This window comes from Pinus tabuliformis, chromosome 2_2 (assembly GCF_031772625.1).
Source record: "Pinus tabuliformis cultivar Carrire ecotype Pingquan chromosome 2_2, CPIR1, whole genome shotgun sequence".
Lineage (NCBI taxonomy): Eukaryota > Viridiplantae > Streptophyta > Pinopsida > Pinales > Pinaceae > Pinus > Pinus tabuliformis.
In genome coordinates, this window is record NC_142300.1 from 1,284,236,689 (window position 1) to 1,284,256,519 (window position 19,831).

General features: G+C 39.7%; 1 protein-coding gene across 1 annotated transcript in view; it reads right to left on the reverse strand.

Annotated features, from left to right (window-relative positions):
* The window catches only part of LOC149198163 (BTB/POZ domain-containing protein POB1-like), a 99,307-nt gene extending 80,401 nt beyond the window's left edge, over positions 1-18,906 (reverse strand). The window contains exons 1-2 of the mRNA XM_089406141.1: positions 18,297-18,906; positions 8,686-8,832 (exon numbers count right to left, since the gene is read on the reverse strand). Coding sequence (XP_089262267.1) covers positions 8,686-8,832; positions 18,297-18,594 — 445 coding nt within the window. The 5' untranslated portion in view covers positions 18,595-18,906. The remainder of the gene's footprint in view (positions 1-8,685; positions 8,833-18,296) is intronic.
* Between the last annotated feature and the right edge of the window lie 925 nt (positions 18,907-19,831).

Here is a 19,831-nt window from a genome sequence, read left to right on the forward strand (position 1 = left end):
GCTGATAGATATAGCCACTGGTCGTCTTAGCTTCAGTCGGGATGTAGTATTTGATGAAGACAGAGGATTTTTTCAGTCTTCTTCTTCTAAGCAGTGTTCTGAGGATCAGCCTCATAGTGTTCTTCTTCCGGTCGGTCCACCTGATGGGAGGGATGATGTAGCATCAGTATTTGATCATACTCTATCTGAGCTTCCTCCAAAAAATAACCCTCCTCTTGCAGCCCCTATTGCTCTTGAGTCTCCTCCACCTCCTCCTGATATTGGTTCCTCTACTTCTGCTATTACTTCTTCTACTCTTCGACCAAAATGGTGGGCTAAAACCATTGGTGATCTCCGGGATGATGAGCTCCTTGAAGGCAGAACTTCTAGACATAAGAGCAGACAACAGTCTACAGTCAATTTTGCTCTTATGGCTAACCTGCACAGTACTTTTGAGCCTCAAACCTATTCAGAGGCTAAGGGTACATCTGAGTGGGAACAGGCTATGGAAGCCGAATTCCAGAGTCTTCAGAAGAATCACACACGGACACTTTCTGATCTTCCTGCAGACAAAAAGCCCATAGGCTGCAAATGGGTGTATAAAGTGAAATACAAAGCTGATGGAACCATAGACAAGTATAAAGCTCGGCTTGTGGCTCGAGGATTTTCACAGAAGGAAGGCATCGACTATGAGGAGACTTTTGCTCCTACAGCCAAGATGAGTACCATAAGGCTTGTTCTTGCCCTAGCAGCTCAGTTCAATTGGAAAGTTCATCAGATGGATGTAAAAAGTGCTTTCCTAAATGGTGATCTCCAAGAAGAAGTCTACATGACTCAGCCTCCAGGATTCAAGGTTGCTGGTCAAGAACAGAAAGTGTGTCGGTTAGCTAAAGCAATCTATGGATTGAAACAAGCTCCTCGGGCTTGGTACATGAAAATTGATCAGTACCTGACAGATCAGGGTTTTCAGCGGAGCCCTTCTGATGCAAACCTGTACATCAAGCATACTGGTGATGATATCTTGTTTGTGGTTGTCTATGTGGATGATCTTATCATTACTGGCAGCTCTGCACATTTGATCCATGGGATCAAACAAGATTTATGCAGAACTTTTGAGATGACAGACTTGGGGCTTCTTCATTATTGTCTGGGGGTTGAAGTTTGGCAGACTAAAAATCAGATCTTTCTCTCTCAGTCCAAGTATGCCAAAAATCTTGTGGACAGATTCAGAATGCAGGATTGCAAACCGGCCACAACTCCTATGGAACCAGGGCTCAAACTTTCAGCTCAGTCATCCTTTCCCCTTGTGGATGAAACTTTATTCAGGCAATTAGTGGGCAGTCTCATCTATCTTACTGCTACCAGACCTGACATCAGTTTTGCAGTAAGCTACATTTCTCGCTTCATGTCCGCTCCTAAAGCTGATCATTGGCAAGCAGCAAAGCGTGTGCTACGATATGTGCGTGGCACTTCTGATTATGGCCTCCTATACACTCGAAGTTCCAATCCTATTCTCAGTGGTTACACTAATTCTGACTGGGCCGGTTCGGTTGATGACCGTAAATCTACAGCTGGGTATGTGTTTAATCTAGGATCTGGTGCTGTTACTTGGACTAGTAAGAAGCAACAGGCAGTGGCTCTCTCCTCAACAGAAGCCGAGTATCGGGGAGCAGTTAAGGCATCCTGTGAGGCAGTTTGGCTTCGACGTATGCTGGCAGATATGCATGTTTCTCAGACAGGGCCTACTTCTTTGTTTTGTGATAATCAGGGAGTGCTCAAACTTGCCAAGAATCCTGTCTTTCATGAACGAACAAAGCATGTGGAAACTCATTGTCACTACATTCGCCAGCTTGTTGAAGACGGCTCAGTTCAGTTGCAATATGTTCCCACAACAGAGCAGCCCGCCGACATCTTCACCAAGCCTCTTGGTCCTGATAAATTTGTAAAATTCAGAGGGTCTATTGGTGTTATAAATAGATTGAGCATTAAGGGAGGGTATTAGAATATATTAGAATATTCCTATTTAGCATTTAATGCTCATTCCTTTTAGTTGTTGCTATTTATATTCTTTTAGCAGTTTCTTTGATGAAACTGAGTGTTTCTATATTCTACATAGAAATCTGATGTTTCTATTATTGTAAATATCTCTGTATTATGATTGAGCTGTTTGCTCATTCGAAATTAATTCATTCAACATTCTTTTAATATCCACTGCCATGGGAGGATGTTGAAGGAGTTCTTTGTGCATGTGATTATGAGCTTGGTTCAAAGAAACCCTTTGATTTTTTGGACTTGTATTGGGCTTCCTCCTCCTCCCTTATGTATTTGGCTCTCTTTGTTGTTGACACGCCTGCACAAGTTTTGGTTCCTATTTGTTTATCTCCATCCCGTGGCCTTTTCCGACAGAAGTGCTTTCTGGCACGGGTGAATGAACCTGTGTAATTATTGTTGCAAAGGGGGCTGTGAAATTTAGTGGTTCCACCCCCTTTCCCTGCTTCAGGCCTAGTAACATATTTCCACAATGGGGTTTGGTCTTGTTTAGTTTTTTGAGTTGATCATGTTCACCCTCCTCCATCTCCTCCTCACCAAGGTACTCCTCTCCGAGGTTTTCATCAAATCCACTATAACCCACTTCTTCATCCCCTTCTTCATGTTCAACCTTGCTTTTTCTACTCTCCAACACCATAATAACCAAAAAAGGAACCAAGAAGAAGAAAATGCCAAGCAATATAACCATGTTGTTTGAAATTTGAAGTTTTGAATCTACAAAAATATGGAATGGGAAATAGAGAAGTTATTTTATTTATTTATTTAGCAATGAACATAAAAAAAATTGCTAGATTAGAGTGTAGATCCTACCTCTTTGGCCTCCAATCACAAGCTCCAATCTCCCCTTGCAAGCTCTTCAAACTCCTCCAAGCTCCTCTCCATGCTTCAAACTCTTTCCAATCTCTCTTACTCTCTCTTCAAATTCTTTTGCTCTCTCAATGAGATGAAGTGAATAATGGGATGGGAGAGGGTCAATTTATTTCCTGCCCCTCCCCTTCCCTCTCTCCCTTTTTCCCTCCCCTTCCCTCTCCCTTTTTCCCTCCCTTTCAATCTCTCCTACGCCGTCGTCGCCTCTCTCTCTGCCGCGCGGGCCTCGCTTTCCACCGGTTGGCAGCGACTTTTCCAACTGAGGAGCAGTCGGGGATAGCTCCTGACTGCTCCCCGTTTTGAAAATTCGCTCCTACTTCCCATGAGTCCTAGACACTATGGGTAGGATGTGTGATGGGACACCAGCAGGAGAAGGTGAACCACTCATCCCGCTCATATGCCATAGAAGAAGGTGAACCACTCATCCTATGCATATGTTAATCGTAGGGGAAGGTGAACCACTCACCCTACATACATGTGTTCGCAATCGTAGGGGAAGGTGAGCCACTCACCCTATACATATCGCCACCACTAGGGGAAGGTGAACCACTCACCCTATCGTCACTCATAGCTCCAAGAAGTACCCCAAGCCCCCAGGAGCTCCCAGAGCTCAAAGTTCAACTCATACGGGACCCTCATAGGACGGTCTTCCCACAACTCCAAATCTCTCTCAAAAGGTTAAGAATTTGACCTTCCACAAAGGCTTCGTGAGAATGTCTGCAACCTACTCATCCATCCTTACGTGTTGGAGCCTTATAGCTCCCTGTTGTACCATATCCCGGATAAAGTGGTACCTGATATCAATGTGCTTGGAGTGATCGTGGAACACGGTATTCTCTGAAAGGCAAATCCCACACTAGTTGTTACAGAAGATCACGGCGGTATCCAACACGTGCTCAAAGAGCTCGTTGAAGAGCTTCCTCAACCAAACAGCTTCCCAACAGGCCATACTTGCAACAATATATTCAACCTCGACGATGCTTAAAGCAACCGATTTATGCTTCTTGCTCAGACCATAGTGGATTGTGCCCCGGAGATATCTGAAGAGATTCTTAGCAGCAATCCAATGACTGTGATGAGGCTCGACCATAAATTGACTCAACGTGTTCACATCGAAGCATATGTTAGGACGGGAGTTGACCAAGAACATCAGGGCCTCACAAGTTGACGATACTCGAAAGTGTTCGCTAATCCAGGCCCAGCAGCACTTCCACATAGCTTCTTGAAGTTGAGTTCCATCAGAGTAGATACGGACTTGCAATCCACCATCCCACATCTCTCAAGCAGCTTCACAATGTATTTTACTTGAGCAAGGAAAATATCACCTAGCTTTTGTCAGACCTCTCGTCCTAGGAAGTAGTGCATCAGTCCTACATCCTTCATCTCGAATTCGAAAGCGAACTGCCTCTTGCATTGATGAATGAGAGTGTCATCACCTATCAAAAAGAGATAATCCACATAAAAGACTGGAATGAGAGGCATGTCCTTTTCAACCTTGAAGTATAGGTTCAGGTCAACATCACTCCTTGTAAATCCCAACTTCATAAGATAGTTGTCATTCCTCTCATACCAAGCCCTAGGGGCTTGCTTCAACCCATAGAGGGCTTTCTTCAACCTGCATACATGTGTCTTACGATCTTGAACTTCGAAACCCTCAGGCTGCTCTACATAAACTTCCTCCTTAAGTGATCCATGCAAGAAAGCAGTTTTGACATCCATTTGGTGTAGGCTCCATCCTTGAGTGGCAGCAAGATCAATGATGGATCGGATAGTGGTGTATCAATCAACCAATGCAAATATCTTGTCATAGTCTACTCCTTCCTTTTGAAAGAATCCTCGAGCAACAAACCTGGTCTTGAATTTTTCAACACTCCCATCAACTCCATGTTTGATTTTGTAAAGCCAATTTAAAGTGACCACTGACTTGTCCTTGGGTCTAGGAACCACATCCCAGACATCATTCTTCAAGATTGATTCATACTCCTCATTCATCATATCCTTCCATACTTGGTGCTTCACGGCGTCTTCGAACGTACATGGCTCATACCTGGAGTTTCTCGACTTCATGGGAGGACGACCATTTCCATTTCGAGCAGTGGGAGCATTCTTCTTTCCTATGTTGTTGAACTTGTTGTTCCTTTGATTGCCATTGCCCTTATAGTTGTCGCTATGGTTATCATCTGTTGGAGTATCCTTCTTGTGAGGACAGTCTCTAGCAAAGTGGCCAAACCTGTTGCAATTGAAGCATATCTCCCTTTTCTTCCTTCTTTGAATCTCGGCTTGAAACCTTGACCTTGTCTTCTTGGACCAGCATTGCTCTTCCTCTTAGCATGAGTAGAGAAGTCGGTAGGATTGTTTCCATTTGAGGGCTTGTCTCTTTCCATCATTCCTTATTTCGTCTTGAGTGCATCTAGCCTATAATTCATCAAATCTCGGAATCCCATCATTATTGACGATGGTAGTGTTACTCTAGCAAAGTCGCCAAACCTGTTGCAATTGAAGCATATCTCCCTTTTCTTCCTTCTTTGAATCCCGGCTTGAAACCTTGACCTTGTCTTCTTAGACCAACATTGCTCTTCCTCTTAGCATGAGTGGAGAAGTCGGTAGGATTGTTTCCATTTGAGGGCTTGTCTCTTTCCATCATTCCTTATTTCGTCTTGAGTGCATCTAGCCTATAATTCATCAAATCTCGGAATCCTATCATTGTTGAGGATGGTAGTGTTAAACACATCCCATTCTCTTGTAAGGCCTCCAAGTGCAATAAGAGTGAGCTCCCTGTCACCAAAAACTTCTCCAATAGATAGGAGATCATTCTTGATTTCGATAATCCTCATAAAGCAGGATTGAATGGATTCTCCTCTATCCATCTTGATGTTTTTCAACTTGTTCTTAAGAAAGAGAACTTGATTTGCATTATTTACTTTGAACATCCCAACTAGCTTGTCATACATCTCCTTAGATGTTTCGAAATCAGAAATATAGACAACCAAAGGCTTGTGAATAGAATCAACAATGGTAAACCCCAATGTGGGGAAAACCCTTTGATCAAATCTTCTTATTATTATTCAAAAATTCAGCAGAGAAAGAGAATACATAGAACAAAATTCACTTGCCCAATACACAGTGAAAACAGCCCTGTCAAAATCAACAGTCAATAGCAGTCAACTTCAGCGCTAACCAAAAATTCAATGCTAGTCAAATCAGCAACAAAACTTCCTCCAAGCAGCTCAGTCAACAGCAGTTCAATTCAGTCTTCAAGAAGGATCAAAGTCAACCCAAAACAGCCAACAAAAACTCAGTCAACTTTGGTCAAACTTCAATCAACCCTGCGGTCAACGCAAGTCAAACAGCCTTAATTGCCTCTGTTTTTGTACCAGAGAATGCCACCACAAGAGAACGGAATTTTGCCCGAAAAATGTTGTCAAAGACAGTCAAACAACCCCTAGTCAACGTTGGTCGACACTCTGAAATTTCAGCCTGCAGTTTCACTTCTGAAATTTTGTCCTTCTATGCCACACGTGGGAGAGAGAGAGGTTGCCCAAGCTGTACGAACCAATCAAGAGAAGAGAGAGAGAAGAATATGTGTATGTGTGATGTCCAAATGAAGAGAGAGGTCACTCCTATTTATACAATTCGTTTTGGGTGAGGAGACACATCCATTGGGCTTCTTGAGCCTACATTTGACTAAGGCCGACCTTGACAATTTGTGCATGAGAGAGAATAAATTCAACTTCTGCTTGTCCGAATGAGATGATCTTTACATCTAAATTGGACCTCTCGAAAAGAGGAATCCAATGCAATAATCATCTCCATCATATGAGTTGTCCCAAGGTGGAATTTAGCCTTAGTTGCCAATTTTAACTGCAATGAAAGAACCTTCCTCAACTAAGAGAGAAAGGCCAAGCAGGAGAAGGCATTGAAAAAAAGTGAGCAATAGAAGGAAGATATGTTTGGTTTATTTGTTATTGCAGTAAAGTCATCATCATAAGGTGTTTGCTGAAAAAGAATATAAGAATGCCCATAAGGAGAGTGAAAGCAAAATGGCTTCTACAGCAAAGCAAGAAAAAATATTGCCAGTGATGGGAGTTTAGTTACACCGGTCGAATTGAAAATTGAACATAAAGAATGGCAGAGTTCAACTAAATCTGCAATGGACAAGTCAGTCTCAATATAGGTCATAGCGGGCTCAGAAACCTTGTTTTTCAGCATCAGTTTGTGTTAAATTATGGTATGTTCTATGATTAGAGCAGTTTACTTATTTTTCTTCTTATTACCCACAGATTAGCAATCACATATACATTAAGTAAAGTGCAGATAGAACATTAAATGATCAACAGAAAACAAGCCAAAACAAGAGACACAAGATGTGGCGGCTAGCCAGGGACAAACCCCAATGCGGGGAAACCCTTTGATCAAATTTTCTTTTATCTTCAATAGTTCAGCAGAGAGAAATAGTACAGAATCTTAATTCTGTAATTTTATATCAGCAGCAGCAAACCCTAGATTAGCAAAGTCAAACTTGGTCAAACTAGCTGAAATTGACCTCTAAAATACTTGGTCAATTTCCGGTCAACTTGTCCTCGAACAGCCTGAAGAAACAACCGTTGAACAGCCCCAATAGTACACTCAATTAGCAGATTTCTGAAGTCAATTGTAGCCCTAAACTAGGGCAGTCAACACCAGTCAAACCAAAGGTCAGATCACCTCGATTTTCATGCCAAAAATTGTGGCCTGCCTAGGAGAGGCAACCACACCCAATCCGCACTTCTGGAAGGTCAACGCTGGTCAAAGAGATAACCTGCTGCCCTAGCATCCTTTCTGCGTCTTCCTTTCAGCCACACGTGTGAGAGAGGGGGGCTCCTTTTACGCATAGGAGAGAGAGAAGATGAGTGAATTGAATTGTCCAATTGAGGAGAATGTTCCTTGTATTTATATGCAAACATTGAGGTTGAATCGACATGACTGTTGGGCTTCCAAGCCTACATGAGTTTGCTGGCCAACATTGACAATTTGTCCATAATCAAAATAAATTCATATCTCCATAAATACTTTCGGAATCGAATGATCTTTAGATCAATCCTACACCTCTTGATGAGAGGAATCTAGGAAAAATATCAGAAGCCATAAATAAGGTGTTCCACATGGAGTTTGGCCCTAGTTGCCATTTTAACAGTTTGTTGTGTTTGAAAGGTGTAGAAAAAGTATCTTTCTTAGACAAGCCAAACTCTGTATTAAAATTATAGGTTATATATTTTTCAGTCATTGGTCACTCCAATCCATTAATGAGTCAATAGAAGATTAGATGGTTAATGACTTGGCATTAACCATGCTAAATGCAAGCATTGTGGTCATCTTTGGTACATGGTGCATTGAGAAGACAACTGAATGGCAAGTTGTGAAACTTGCTCTATTGTTGATTGGTTACTCCACTCAGAGGTGGGTTGCAAATATTTTCAGTAACTTACTTGGTTTAGATAAGTTGGCTGTGTTTTGGCACAAGCAGTTGTGTCTAGCATGACCTCTCATTATGGCTCAGTATATGATTATCACAGCTTATGGGATATTCACTGGTCAGCATTTTCTGCAATTTTGTACACAATTTCTGATAAATGATGCCTCTCTAAACTATATCTATAGAATTTTGATTCATAAGTAACAATGTTACACAGAATGAATATATACAGCCTACATAAACAAAATCTCAGTCTCAGTAATTCAAGATAAAGTGCCAGTCTAAATCTATTAAAAAATTTACTGCTGAATTAATTCATTGCAATAAAAGGTACCAACCACCAGGACTTGAGAGCATTGCTACATTTGTAGGGGATTCTTCAATCATTGCTACTGCTTCTTCATCAGGAATTTCATAAGGTGCTGCATCATCAGTGTCTGGATGACCACTGATCATTATGTGCTCCTCACAACCATCCAGAAACCCTGTCGGTGTACAATTCATCACCTCCATAGCCATAATGTATATCAAATAAACACTTAACCAATAAATAAAAAAAGTCATTGCCTTCTAAAATGTGTCGCAAATGTTCGAGCATTTCTAATGATTCCAAAAAAATCCCTACTGTCAATTAGATTGACAGTTTAAGAAGCTGGAATCATTCCCATTAGTAATTATTGACCAGACAAATACATGTTGCTTCGACTTCTCAGCAGTATATGTTTTTTGTAAGTTATAGAGGTTTAGCTCAGAATATCTTACTTGGAAGTTGGATAGCGGTCTCAAAAGAAAGGGAAAAAATAAGTTATAACCCAAATTGAAGCATAATAGAAATGAAAGAGATGCTAAATATAATTAAGTCTAAAGTAAAACGAATGAATTAAAGTTTAAAAATATATTTTTCTCAACAGAAATGCAATAAAACTCATTGTGCCTGATATCAAAACATGGTGTTGAAATTTTGAAAATAAAATAACACTTATATGAACAAAGGATGTACAATGAGCATGGATCCAGAATTTGGAGAGCAAATAGTGCAAATAAGACTGATCGGTGTTGAAATTTTGAAAATAATATAACACTTATATGAACAAAGGATGTACAATGAGCATGGATCCAGAATTTGAAGAGCAAATAGTGGAAAGAAGACTGATCGTTTACTCTCTACGAAGCTAGTGAAGACATCACAATACGAGAAACACTTTGTTCCACAAAGACTTCAAACTTGTTCTCATAATTTCTCATGTCTGGATCTTATTCAAACTTCCCATTAATGATCCAACTAAAATACCTGAAAAGGTAACTAAATCCTCGTTATATCGAACTTTTAAAATATGAGAACAAAACGAAAAATCAAATACAGCACCCATTGGGTACCTGGAGAGTTGCCATGTTATATTTAAAAGATAAAACTTGACAGTTAAACATGCTAGGTAGACAAAGCTCTTTAAGTTGAGACCAGCCCTGACAGTGACTGTTCACCCTCTCCAAAAGCAATTCAACATGTCACAAAATGATTGGCTGTATCTCTTCTATCAAATCATTATCTTGCACATAAACCAACTTGAAAGATAACAAAAAATTTGCAGTTAGCTGAGAATAATTCTATACCGTCTCTTGCATGTCAAATTGAATATCATGAACGTAATTTTGTGGTCATATAAGAGCATTACTAGTTTAAAAGCATGCTTCTGTCTATTGCATATTAAATTCAAGAGCATGGCATTCAGCTATTTTCATTTGTTCGCTTCTGGTATGTAAAATTGTTTGTTTGTAAAATGGCCATGTTGCAGAAATGTAGAGAAAATAAACACGCATATACCAAGCATTTAAATTTTTAATGAGTTGGTGTCATTGAAATTGTATAGATTGTCTCTAAAAGATGGTCCATAACACTGCAAGACAACTTGGTATGTAAAATCAAGCCACCAACAAAGGAGGGCACAATTCAACTCCCAAGAATATCATATCTAACTAAAAAATCATACAAGAAACTTAGAAAAGGAAGAGAAGAATTAGCAAGGTAGGAATCACATGTCATACTCACTGAATCACAAGTTTGACTCAGACCCAGCCAGAAAATAGATTTTATGGTTCAGCCAAAGCCAAATACATGGTTGATCAAATTTGACTCATTCAGCACAAGTTTTACTGGTGTGGATCTCGGTTAATCGTGACTTAAGCACAGCATTACTGAGTTTGATTCTATTTGACCAACTTAAACTCAGCCAGAAAACAATAAAACACCCCAAAACCCTGATTTGGCTCATTTTTTCTTCCAAGGTGAATTTCTTCTCTGCCACAGTGACTGCAAGTGACAAACAACCCAAAAGCAGGTCACAATTATGCATCTAGAGCATCAAGACAAAGGGTGTATTTCGATGTTTTACTAAGCAAGTCACTGTTACAGCTTCTTTCTCACCCTTCAAGATACCTCTTCATAGTTTTTTCCTCCTTTCTTTGTCACTGTTACTTAAGGTGCAAAGCAACTACCCTTAAGGTTTTTATTCGTTTTTGGAGTTGTTATTCAGGTTTGTTTTCTATGCTACTGCTTTTTCAGGGTTTCATGGTTGTTACCAAGCTATCCATTGTCAAATTTCATAACAGAGATTCACCAGAGAAGATAAACAGTAGCAGAACATTAAACCAAAACAGTAAAAATATAAAGAGAGGACCTTGCTTGGAATCACTGTGAAAAAGATTCCAGGATCATCTAAAGATAAGCTAATTATATTAGCGTCTAACAAATGACCACAAAAATAGGTCAATGGGACTGATGAGGGTAAAGGGAGCGAATAGGGCACAAGTTCACTGTCAAAATCCTCTTGAACCATCAGGAGGTCTTGTTGTATGATCCGGGGCGAATGTACAACCAAGAGATACTCCTAGTGTCTGATTGATGTGATTTCTGATCTGAATATTGATACTGGGCTAATAAAGAAATTGAAGTAAAATTGCTCTAAAGCATAAACATACCATTGTTGCCTAAAATTAACAGAATGGCCATAAAAGAAATAAAGCAGATTTTCCTATAGATCTTATGGAACAGAGATTAGAAGGGTGGTCCACTGATGGTAATCCTATTAAGGGAAAAATTCCAGGACATATTGGATGTAAGAGACATCTTGAAAAGTGTGTGAAGAAGGACGTTAAACAACAATACAGCAACGGGAAGTTCAATGATCTTCTAACAAATATGATTGCAATTAATGAGCAATTTCGTGAACTTGGTCATCTGCTCAACCAATTGGAATTTTGTAGTAAATGTTATGAATTTTAAAGATGTAAATACCGAAAGGAAGATTGTTGATGACTGTGTGGGGAGCCAATTATCAGCTTCACTTAGACATAATACAGTGTCTGCATTTGGTCCTATGTATCATGTTCATGACAGAAGCGACTTGCCAAGAATGGAAGCAGGCAGTCATGCATTTGTCTAAATTATTTGAATTTTGCCAGGCAAAGAAGGATGAGAAGACTGCGTGCCAACACAAGCATGCAGAAGGTGTTGTCCCTTCAATCTGGTATAAGAGATATATGATTTCAATTGTCAGCCTTCAATGAAGCTATGATTCATCAGGATGAGATATTTGCTAAGCTTAAATTGGTTCGCAAAATTGATCCCGCATATAAGACCTGCCTTACAGAAGTGGTTAAGAGGAAGGCTTTGTTGAAATTGTATATGGGGCGGGCAAACCGGATAGCAGAAAAAATGGCTAGAATGAGAGAGACTAAAGTGATCAAACAGGAACAGCATTTAAAACATATGCTTGCATATGTTTCTCGGGATGTCTTAGCAGCTATGGGGACATTTAATAATCCTAGTCAGTGGGTTGTTAATATAGTACCATTTTACACCAACTTAAACATTGATGCTGATGATCTGGAGTGCTTGAGATTTGACTCTAGAAGCCTTAATAGGGCCGCTGCCTAAGCGCAATCATAATCTGCAGGTGGAAAACTCATTCTCCTCATCTAAAAGTAGCTATCATTCAGTACCAAATGAAGAGATCCCTATAAATGCCAGTAAAGAATATGAACCCTAGATGATTGATGAAGGACGTGATGGTGATGAAATTGTTTGAACAAGTAAAATCGAGGTTGAAAATGCATGGCTGAAAGCAGAACTTGATTCAGCAGTAGCACATATTTGCACTCTTGACCCAGAATTTATCTATGATTCAGTGAATGAAAGCAGTGATTGGACCAAAAACAGCAGAGGGACTTCCAACAGAAGGAATGAAGTTGTTTATTCCACAGCACAGATTTTTTCCAATGATTCGACAGCAATTCTAGTGTCCATTGAGCTACCGCCGTTGCACAAGAAAGGGGAGTTAGAGTTGATTCTAAGAGCAATATTGGAAGCTCGAGAAAGAAGATTGAGCAGCAGAATGATTTCGGAATATCTCATTCGATGGAAGAACCTACTTGAAGAGGACGCCACAAGGGAAAGAAGACAAATTTTGCAGTACATGAGTTTGCAATTGCATGAGGGCAAGCAATGTTGGGAAGGGGGGACTATAATGTTCCCTACTAATTAATTGCCCAAGAGAGGACAAAGTAACCTATCCAACCCCATAGGCTATAGTCAATGATAAAGGGGGGAACCCATTATCCAATGCTTTTGGGGCAACATTGGGTAAATTGGGGTAATTGGGGCAAAACTTCTGATGTAAGACAGAAATGCGGCTAAGTGGAGAGAATCTTGTAACTCCTCAAATTAAAATAAAGAGAAGAGACCCTAAAGAGAGTCTATAAATAAGAGAGAGAAGAATCATTATTCTCATCATGGTTGATTGGATATTTCTGTTTTATGAACCAAGGCTGCAGGGGGTTTTAAGATCCCTTTTTCCTTTGATTGGTTTCAGTGGTGATGATCAGACCCTAGCCAATCCCCTCTCTTTCTCTCAACCATTTGGAATACTTTTCTGAGGCATCTTACATTTGGTCCTAGCCATATTAGTACACTGTGTCTTTTGTGGCTTTCTTAGGGCTTATTCGGCGGTAGTCAACTACAAGAAAGCGAGGGTCTAGTCAGAGCTTAATCTGTGGTAGTCAATCCCTAAAGGTGTGAGGGTTTGGTTAGGGATTCCTCTACGGCAGTCAACCACAAGAGAAGCGAGGATCTATCCACACTCCCAGCCAGGGGATTACATCAAGAAGTGACTCCCGTACAACAGATTAGTGAAGGATAAAAATTTTATTCCAAACAGCAATATGTGGATGTGAAGGCCGAATTGGCAGCAAGTCCCCCCCTCTGTGAACACTGACAACAAATGTTACAAATTGTAGTTGCGACAAATGTAGAGAGACCACAGTCTAACCCTCTAAATTCTGGTTAGGTTGCAAGCTACCCTGAGGCAACAGAGAACAAACCGGGACGTAGGATTGAGCAACAAGGTTTCCATTTTTTCAACAGCATCAAGATTTTGGAGCAGTTGAAACCGCAGAAGAAGGCAACATCAAGTCAGTAAGCTCGGTGGAGCATCACTGAAGTAACAGAAGTAATAGAGATACTGGTTAAGCTGATTCTTAGGTTACAAGCAGTCTTGTAAGTTGATTATTAGGATGGTCCGTTGATTAGGGTTTTGATTGTTGTTGCAATCATAAATAAAATTGCCAGTGTTTTGGATGTTATACAACCAGATTTACTGGTGTAATATCCCTAGGAAACATACCATGTTTGAAGAGTTCCACCTAGAGTTTTTCTTCATCAACAGCTCTATTAGTGTTATTCTCACATGTTGCTCATTGGACGTCAACATAGGAAAACGAGTGACATGAGGATAGAGGGAAGGTGATGAAAACCTGAGTCTACCTAAGAACACTATAGAGGGTAGTCACATAAGTTAACGGGGTAGACCAAAAGGCAGTGGGGGAGAGGAGAGAAGAGTGTAATCCACACCTTTGTGAGATAAATTTTCATTTCTTGCAACAAAGAAGGCAACGACAAGAACTCTAAAGATGCGTGTATGAGGTCAGGCTAAATAGTGAAGGAGGCCATATCAAAGTTGCCAATAGTGAATTTTGCATTCCTCATCATACCAACAATTCATAGGGAAGAACCTAGAATTGGAAGATGATGAAGGAGCTCTAGTGATGTGGAAGTAGGATCAAAATATCACATCCCCAATAATCGAAGAGAGCATATCGTATTTGGAAGAGTCTAAGTCAAGAGATAAGAAACAGGTAAGACGAGGAAGAAGCTAGTGGAGGATAGACAAGGTAGTCATCTAAATTCCCATCTTCAAAAAAAGGTGGTTTGAGGGACGCTCGAAGGGTCTGCGGGAGGTCAAGATCTGTGTGCAGAAGGAAAGGAATGGATGATCTGCTAGTGAAATGGGGCAAACAGAGTCTTGGAAGATATAGGGAAATTGGCTCTGGTTAGCCATCAGATAGTTGACTGCACCGCCCCAACCACTAATAATTAATAAAACACAGTAAATTCATTCTTTCTATCACCAAAAATCTTATGATTATCATTGATGCCTAAAAGTTACTGTGGTCTACAATGCCTAACTTGTAACTGGGACTTCTGGTGACTAATCCACTGCTCTAAAAGTATGTGTATACCTCCGTGATGACTAATCCGCCAGAGCAATTTCTATATGGACTATGATGAACTGTGGAAACAAAATCTGATTTCTGGAGCTTTACTAAATGAAGCACTTCAAGGTAACCTGCCTGGAAATATATGATCAGCCATAGAGTTGATTTGAAAAGAAAGAGAAATGCTAGAAAGAGAAAACCGATACTAGGGTTACTGTCCTCTGTAAGCAATGGTTCATTCCCTCGAACAGATTCTTATGATATGCAAAGGCACGGAAGTGCACTCCTTTTTGTGTTGTCAATAGTCAGACTGTTCACACCCAAGAAATCTGCATAGAAAGGCTTCACATTTCACCTACATTCAATCCTTAAGGTGGAACGTGAACCTCGGTGAATGACACAAGTTTCTATACCATTCTCTGAGAAGCGCCATACTACTAAAGAGAAGATTCAAGAACTCCATCTGGAAATCTTAAAACTTTAATTACTATGAAACAAACTAGCAGTGCAGGAAGCTACAACATCAATAGGAATCAGTGAGCATGACATAACAACAAAATAAATTGCAGAAGTAACATCCAGATAGAGTGAACCACTCTGATGATCTGATCACACAACAACCTCCAACCCAACAACATAAAAATTGCGGGAGTGACATTCAGACTGAATATACCATTGTGATTAGACAATAAGCTTCAATCCATCAACATTATAAGCACTAACCAAAGAAAGTAGAATAAGCAAGCTCATAACTCAGAACTGAGAAATGCAGAGCAAAATTGGAATCGAAAATACGTGGGGGCCGGGAAAGGTAATGATAATGCTGTAGATGAGCACTGATGCCGCTCCAACTTCAGACAAAGCTACAAGAATCAACCCTAGCAGCTCCTTCAATATTCCAACCAACCATAGACGGGCAGCTCATCAAAGTTCCACAGGCATATTTTTCACGAGGACAAGGCAAGCTTTTTGCTTTTTAATTACTGAATTTGAACAAAATTAAGGTTATGGACATACGTTTACTCAGGGAGCATTGGTGACAAATTCTATATGGTTTTTCATGGTTTTTGGGCCCCGTGCCCAGGAGCACGCAGAAGCTCCCAGTCTATTAGGGAGGATCCAAACGCTCCTCAATAGGAAGGGAGCTTCAGCACGCTTGTTGCCACAAAAATTTGATCTCGCAATGTAAATTGCTCAATTTTCAGGGGACAGATGTCAGAAACTGCTTTTAGAAAAATCTTTAAGACATAACACAAAACATGAAAACCAAATACAGAGAACAGCTGCCAACTATAACATAAAATAAAATCAACTTATGGCCCTTTGTGCAAGGGCATGAAGATGAATTTCCAGTTATGCGTATCAGAACGAACTATTGTGTATGCATTTGAGAGCCACATACATAATATTCAAGTCTGCAGTCAAACTTTGAATTCATTCACCAAAACAATCAACAAAGATGAAAGGTCTCCCATGTAAAATTGGAACTCAGTTCAGGGAAAGCACAGCCAGAGATAATACAAAAGAAAGTCTGTCTTTGAACATCACTGTTGTCAGCGATAAGAACTTAGAAAACCCGACATTATATGCTAGAAGAAAAAGATGCTCTCCCCTTTCAATTGAAAATATAACATAAATAAACAGTTAAGATAATAGTAATAATATAATTTAAATAAATTACTCTCCCTGTTCAATTAAAATATAACATGAGTAAACCGTTAAAATAATAATAATAATAATTGATTTAAAAGTCATTTTTCTCAACAACAACAACAAAAATTGTTAAAATAATAATAATAATTTTCTCTTATATTGCAAAGTTCATAATCTATTATAATAATAATAATTCACACACATTTCTCTTATATTGTAAACTTCAATGATTTACATACACATTTCTCTTATATTGTAAACTTAGTCTCCCTAAGGAGGGTGCTTAGAAGTGAGCATTCCCGCCCTGATAAAATGTCAGCTCACACGAAAAGGGACTATGGCTCTTACTATATTTAGCGCATTGCTTGTGCACGTGTCATTACATCCCGCCTTGATAAGATGTCAGCTCACACGAAAAGAGACTACAGTTCTTACTATATTTAGCGCATTGCATTTGCACATGTCATTACATCGGTCATGGCACGTAGCCAGCACAAGGTTAAACATCATTTGAATATTGCAAGCATCATTGGAGATACAGGAGGACTCAGCAGAATAATTCTATCATATTGGCAGAGATGGAAGAGAAAATACAAGGTTAAACATCATTTGAATATTGCAAGCATCATTGGAGATACAGGAGGACTCAGCAGAATAATTCTATCATATTGGCAGAGATGGAAGAGAAAATTGACAAAATAGACCGCAAGCTAACCATTCTAGCCAGGATGTCAGCCAACATTTCCTTCTCTTCGGATGAGGATAGTAACTGGCCAGCACAGATGCCTGGAGATTCTGCCCAATAATTGTTATGACTTGCTAGTTTTTTTGCTGCTGGTAGTACTGGTAGTCTTTTTGGTCTTCTCATGTCAATGTATGAGAAGGTCTGACACAGCCAACCTGTAGACAAGGTCTTAGCAACCTCAAGATTCTGAACTTATGTTACTGGTCTAGTCACCCTTGTCTAGTCTCCCTTTGGGCAGATTAATTGTCTAGTCTCCCTTCGGACAGATTAATAGCAGAAAATTTTTTATCTATGTAATACAAAATGCCTAACTTCAAAAAATAAATAGATAAATTATTCTTTATGTTGAAAACCTATCATTTCCATCATAATAATAATCTACTTACTCATTTCTCTTATATTGCAAACTTAGTCTTTGGGTAAGGCCAGTCATGAAGGTTCAATTTTCACAGAGGGCAATTCTGTCGCCCACCCAAAATTGTAATTCCGCTGTTTGAATTTAAAGGTAATCCTTAAACTAAAAAGAAAAAAGAAAAAGCAAAACAAGTGATCACAACCAAAGTCGGCGTAAAAATCTTTGACCGCGTTAAAAAATTAAAAAATTATAGACCATCTCAGAAACAACTATCCTCATTCGGTTGCAAAAAACGAGGATGCATGTCTTAGGCTCCAATATTTGATAGGTCGGAAATTTGTAAGAACTTGTGAAGGGGTATATACATGAGCTTCAATAGCCTGCAGTAGGCAGCATACTTCTCTTGGTGCCCAATAACATTGTTTTCTTCCACCAATTGAGTCCAGTCATTCCTTACTAAATAACAGTTGAATTTGAAGTGCCTCATATAACGTATTGACGATGGACATAAAATGTGTGAAAATCCTAGATTTTATATTTGCAATAAATTAAAGATATATGGAATTTTTCTAGGTTTAATGTAAGCCGTAACAATAGTTGCCCTGAATCGAACAACATCATCACAAATTAGCGAAATTAAAACGTACCGGCTTCTTTCTTGATATCTTCTCGTCTGCGCTTCCTGTTCCTGGCCCAGTCCGCGATACTGTTGCAACCCTCACCATCCGACTTGCTTTCCGTCGGGCTGGCCATGATTTCGATCCTCAGAATGCGATCCGAAAAGTTGCTGTCGTTGAACGCGAAGGCGAAATTCGGTGGAGCACCGGCGCTCCCGCTGTACTGTGACTCCGACTCCATGAGCACTCCTCCTACACTTCCTCCGATTCTGTTAATATTTCTCGATTCAGCCGTCGATGGCTGAACCTCCAAGGGTTCCAATTTCATAACAACAATACCCTAACAACAAAACCCTCCCCCCACAGAGAAAATCGCGCACTAGTTAATCATCTGATACCAGAGGGAAGCGCCAAAACGCACTACTTATTGGGGAAGACGACCTTTGCGGAAAAGAATTTATCAACTCCAAGTTGCAGTATAAGCGAACGGCCTCCAAACTACCCACTCTTTAACGACTGCGACCAGATTTCATTATTTCCTGTTCGTCTTCCCCTTTCCACTATACGACATATTTTCTAAAGATCAACATGTTATTGTTGAGAAATAGGAAAACACAACTCATTTGTTGTTTTTCGACTTGTCCACGTGGCAGTTATGAGATTTATGTTTGCGAGTTCTCATTTCTTGGTGTGATTTTCAAAGAAAGTGGACTCTATCTCTGGCTTTCGATATCACACCGCTGGATTCCCTGGCTGGATGTCGGTATTGATACGGCTTTTACCTTGTGCACATTAAAATCCCCCTTTGATTGCGATCAAATTGTTTCGGGTTTTTATTTTAAAAATAATATTATTCTTAAAAATTTTATAAATTATCAAGTTTAATTTTTAATATTTTTGGTTTAAGCCAGGTTTATATAGTATATCTGTCGCTCGGTTTAAATATAGTAAAAAAAAAATGATTAACTAATATGATTTATATTAACATATATACACTTTAATATAAAAAAAAAAATGTGATTAACTATTATGATTTATATTGCCCTAGAGGTTTGGTCTCGTGCCAGCAAACGATTTGTTAAGTCCTCTGTGCCACTGTGCAGGTCACAAGTTCGAGTCTCGTCTTACCCGAGGGCCATTCTTGCAGGTTGGGCGGTTTCTCCTAGAAGTTATAGTGGCAGCCGGTGGGATTTGACCCCGTGTAACGCGAGTACAATACCATCGCCGTTGCCGATTTCGCTAGTCACCAAAAAAAAACTAAATATGATTTATATTAACATATATATACTATAATATATATAATGATAAAAACTACGATTAACTAATATGATTTATATTAACATATATACACTTTAATATATATATATATATATATATATATATATATAAAAGAAGAGTGGACAATCCGACGATGGACGAAGGGGTTCCGGCTCTGCAACATGGGCTGATGGAACCTTCATGACAGGGGTTACAGGCCGTTCTACGGCCCTGTAGCCACCTCACTCCCGTACTCCCCCTTTTATTTGTTTTTCCGTGCCGGTTCTTATCCCTCTCGACCCGCGGCT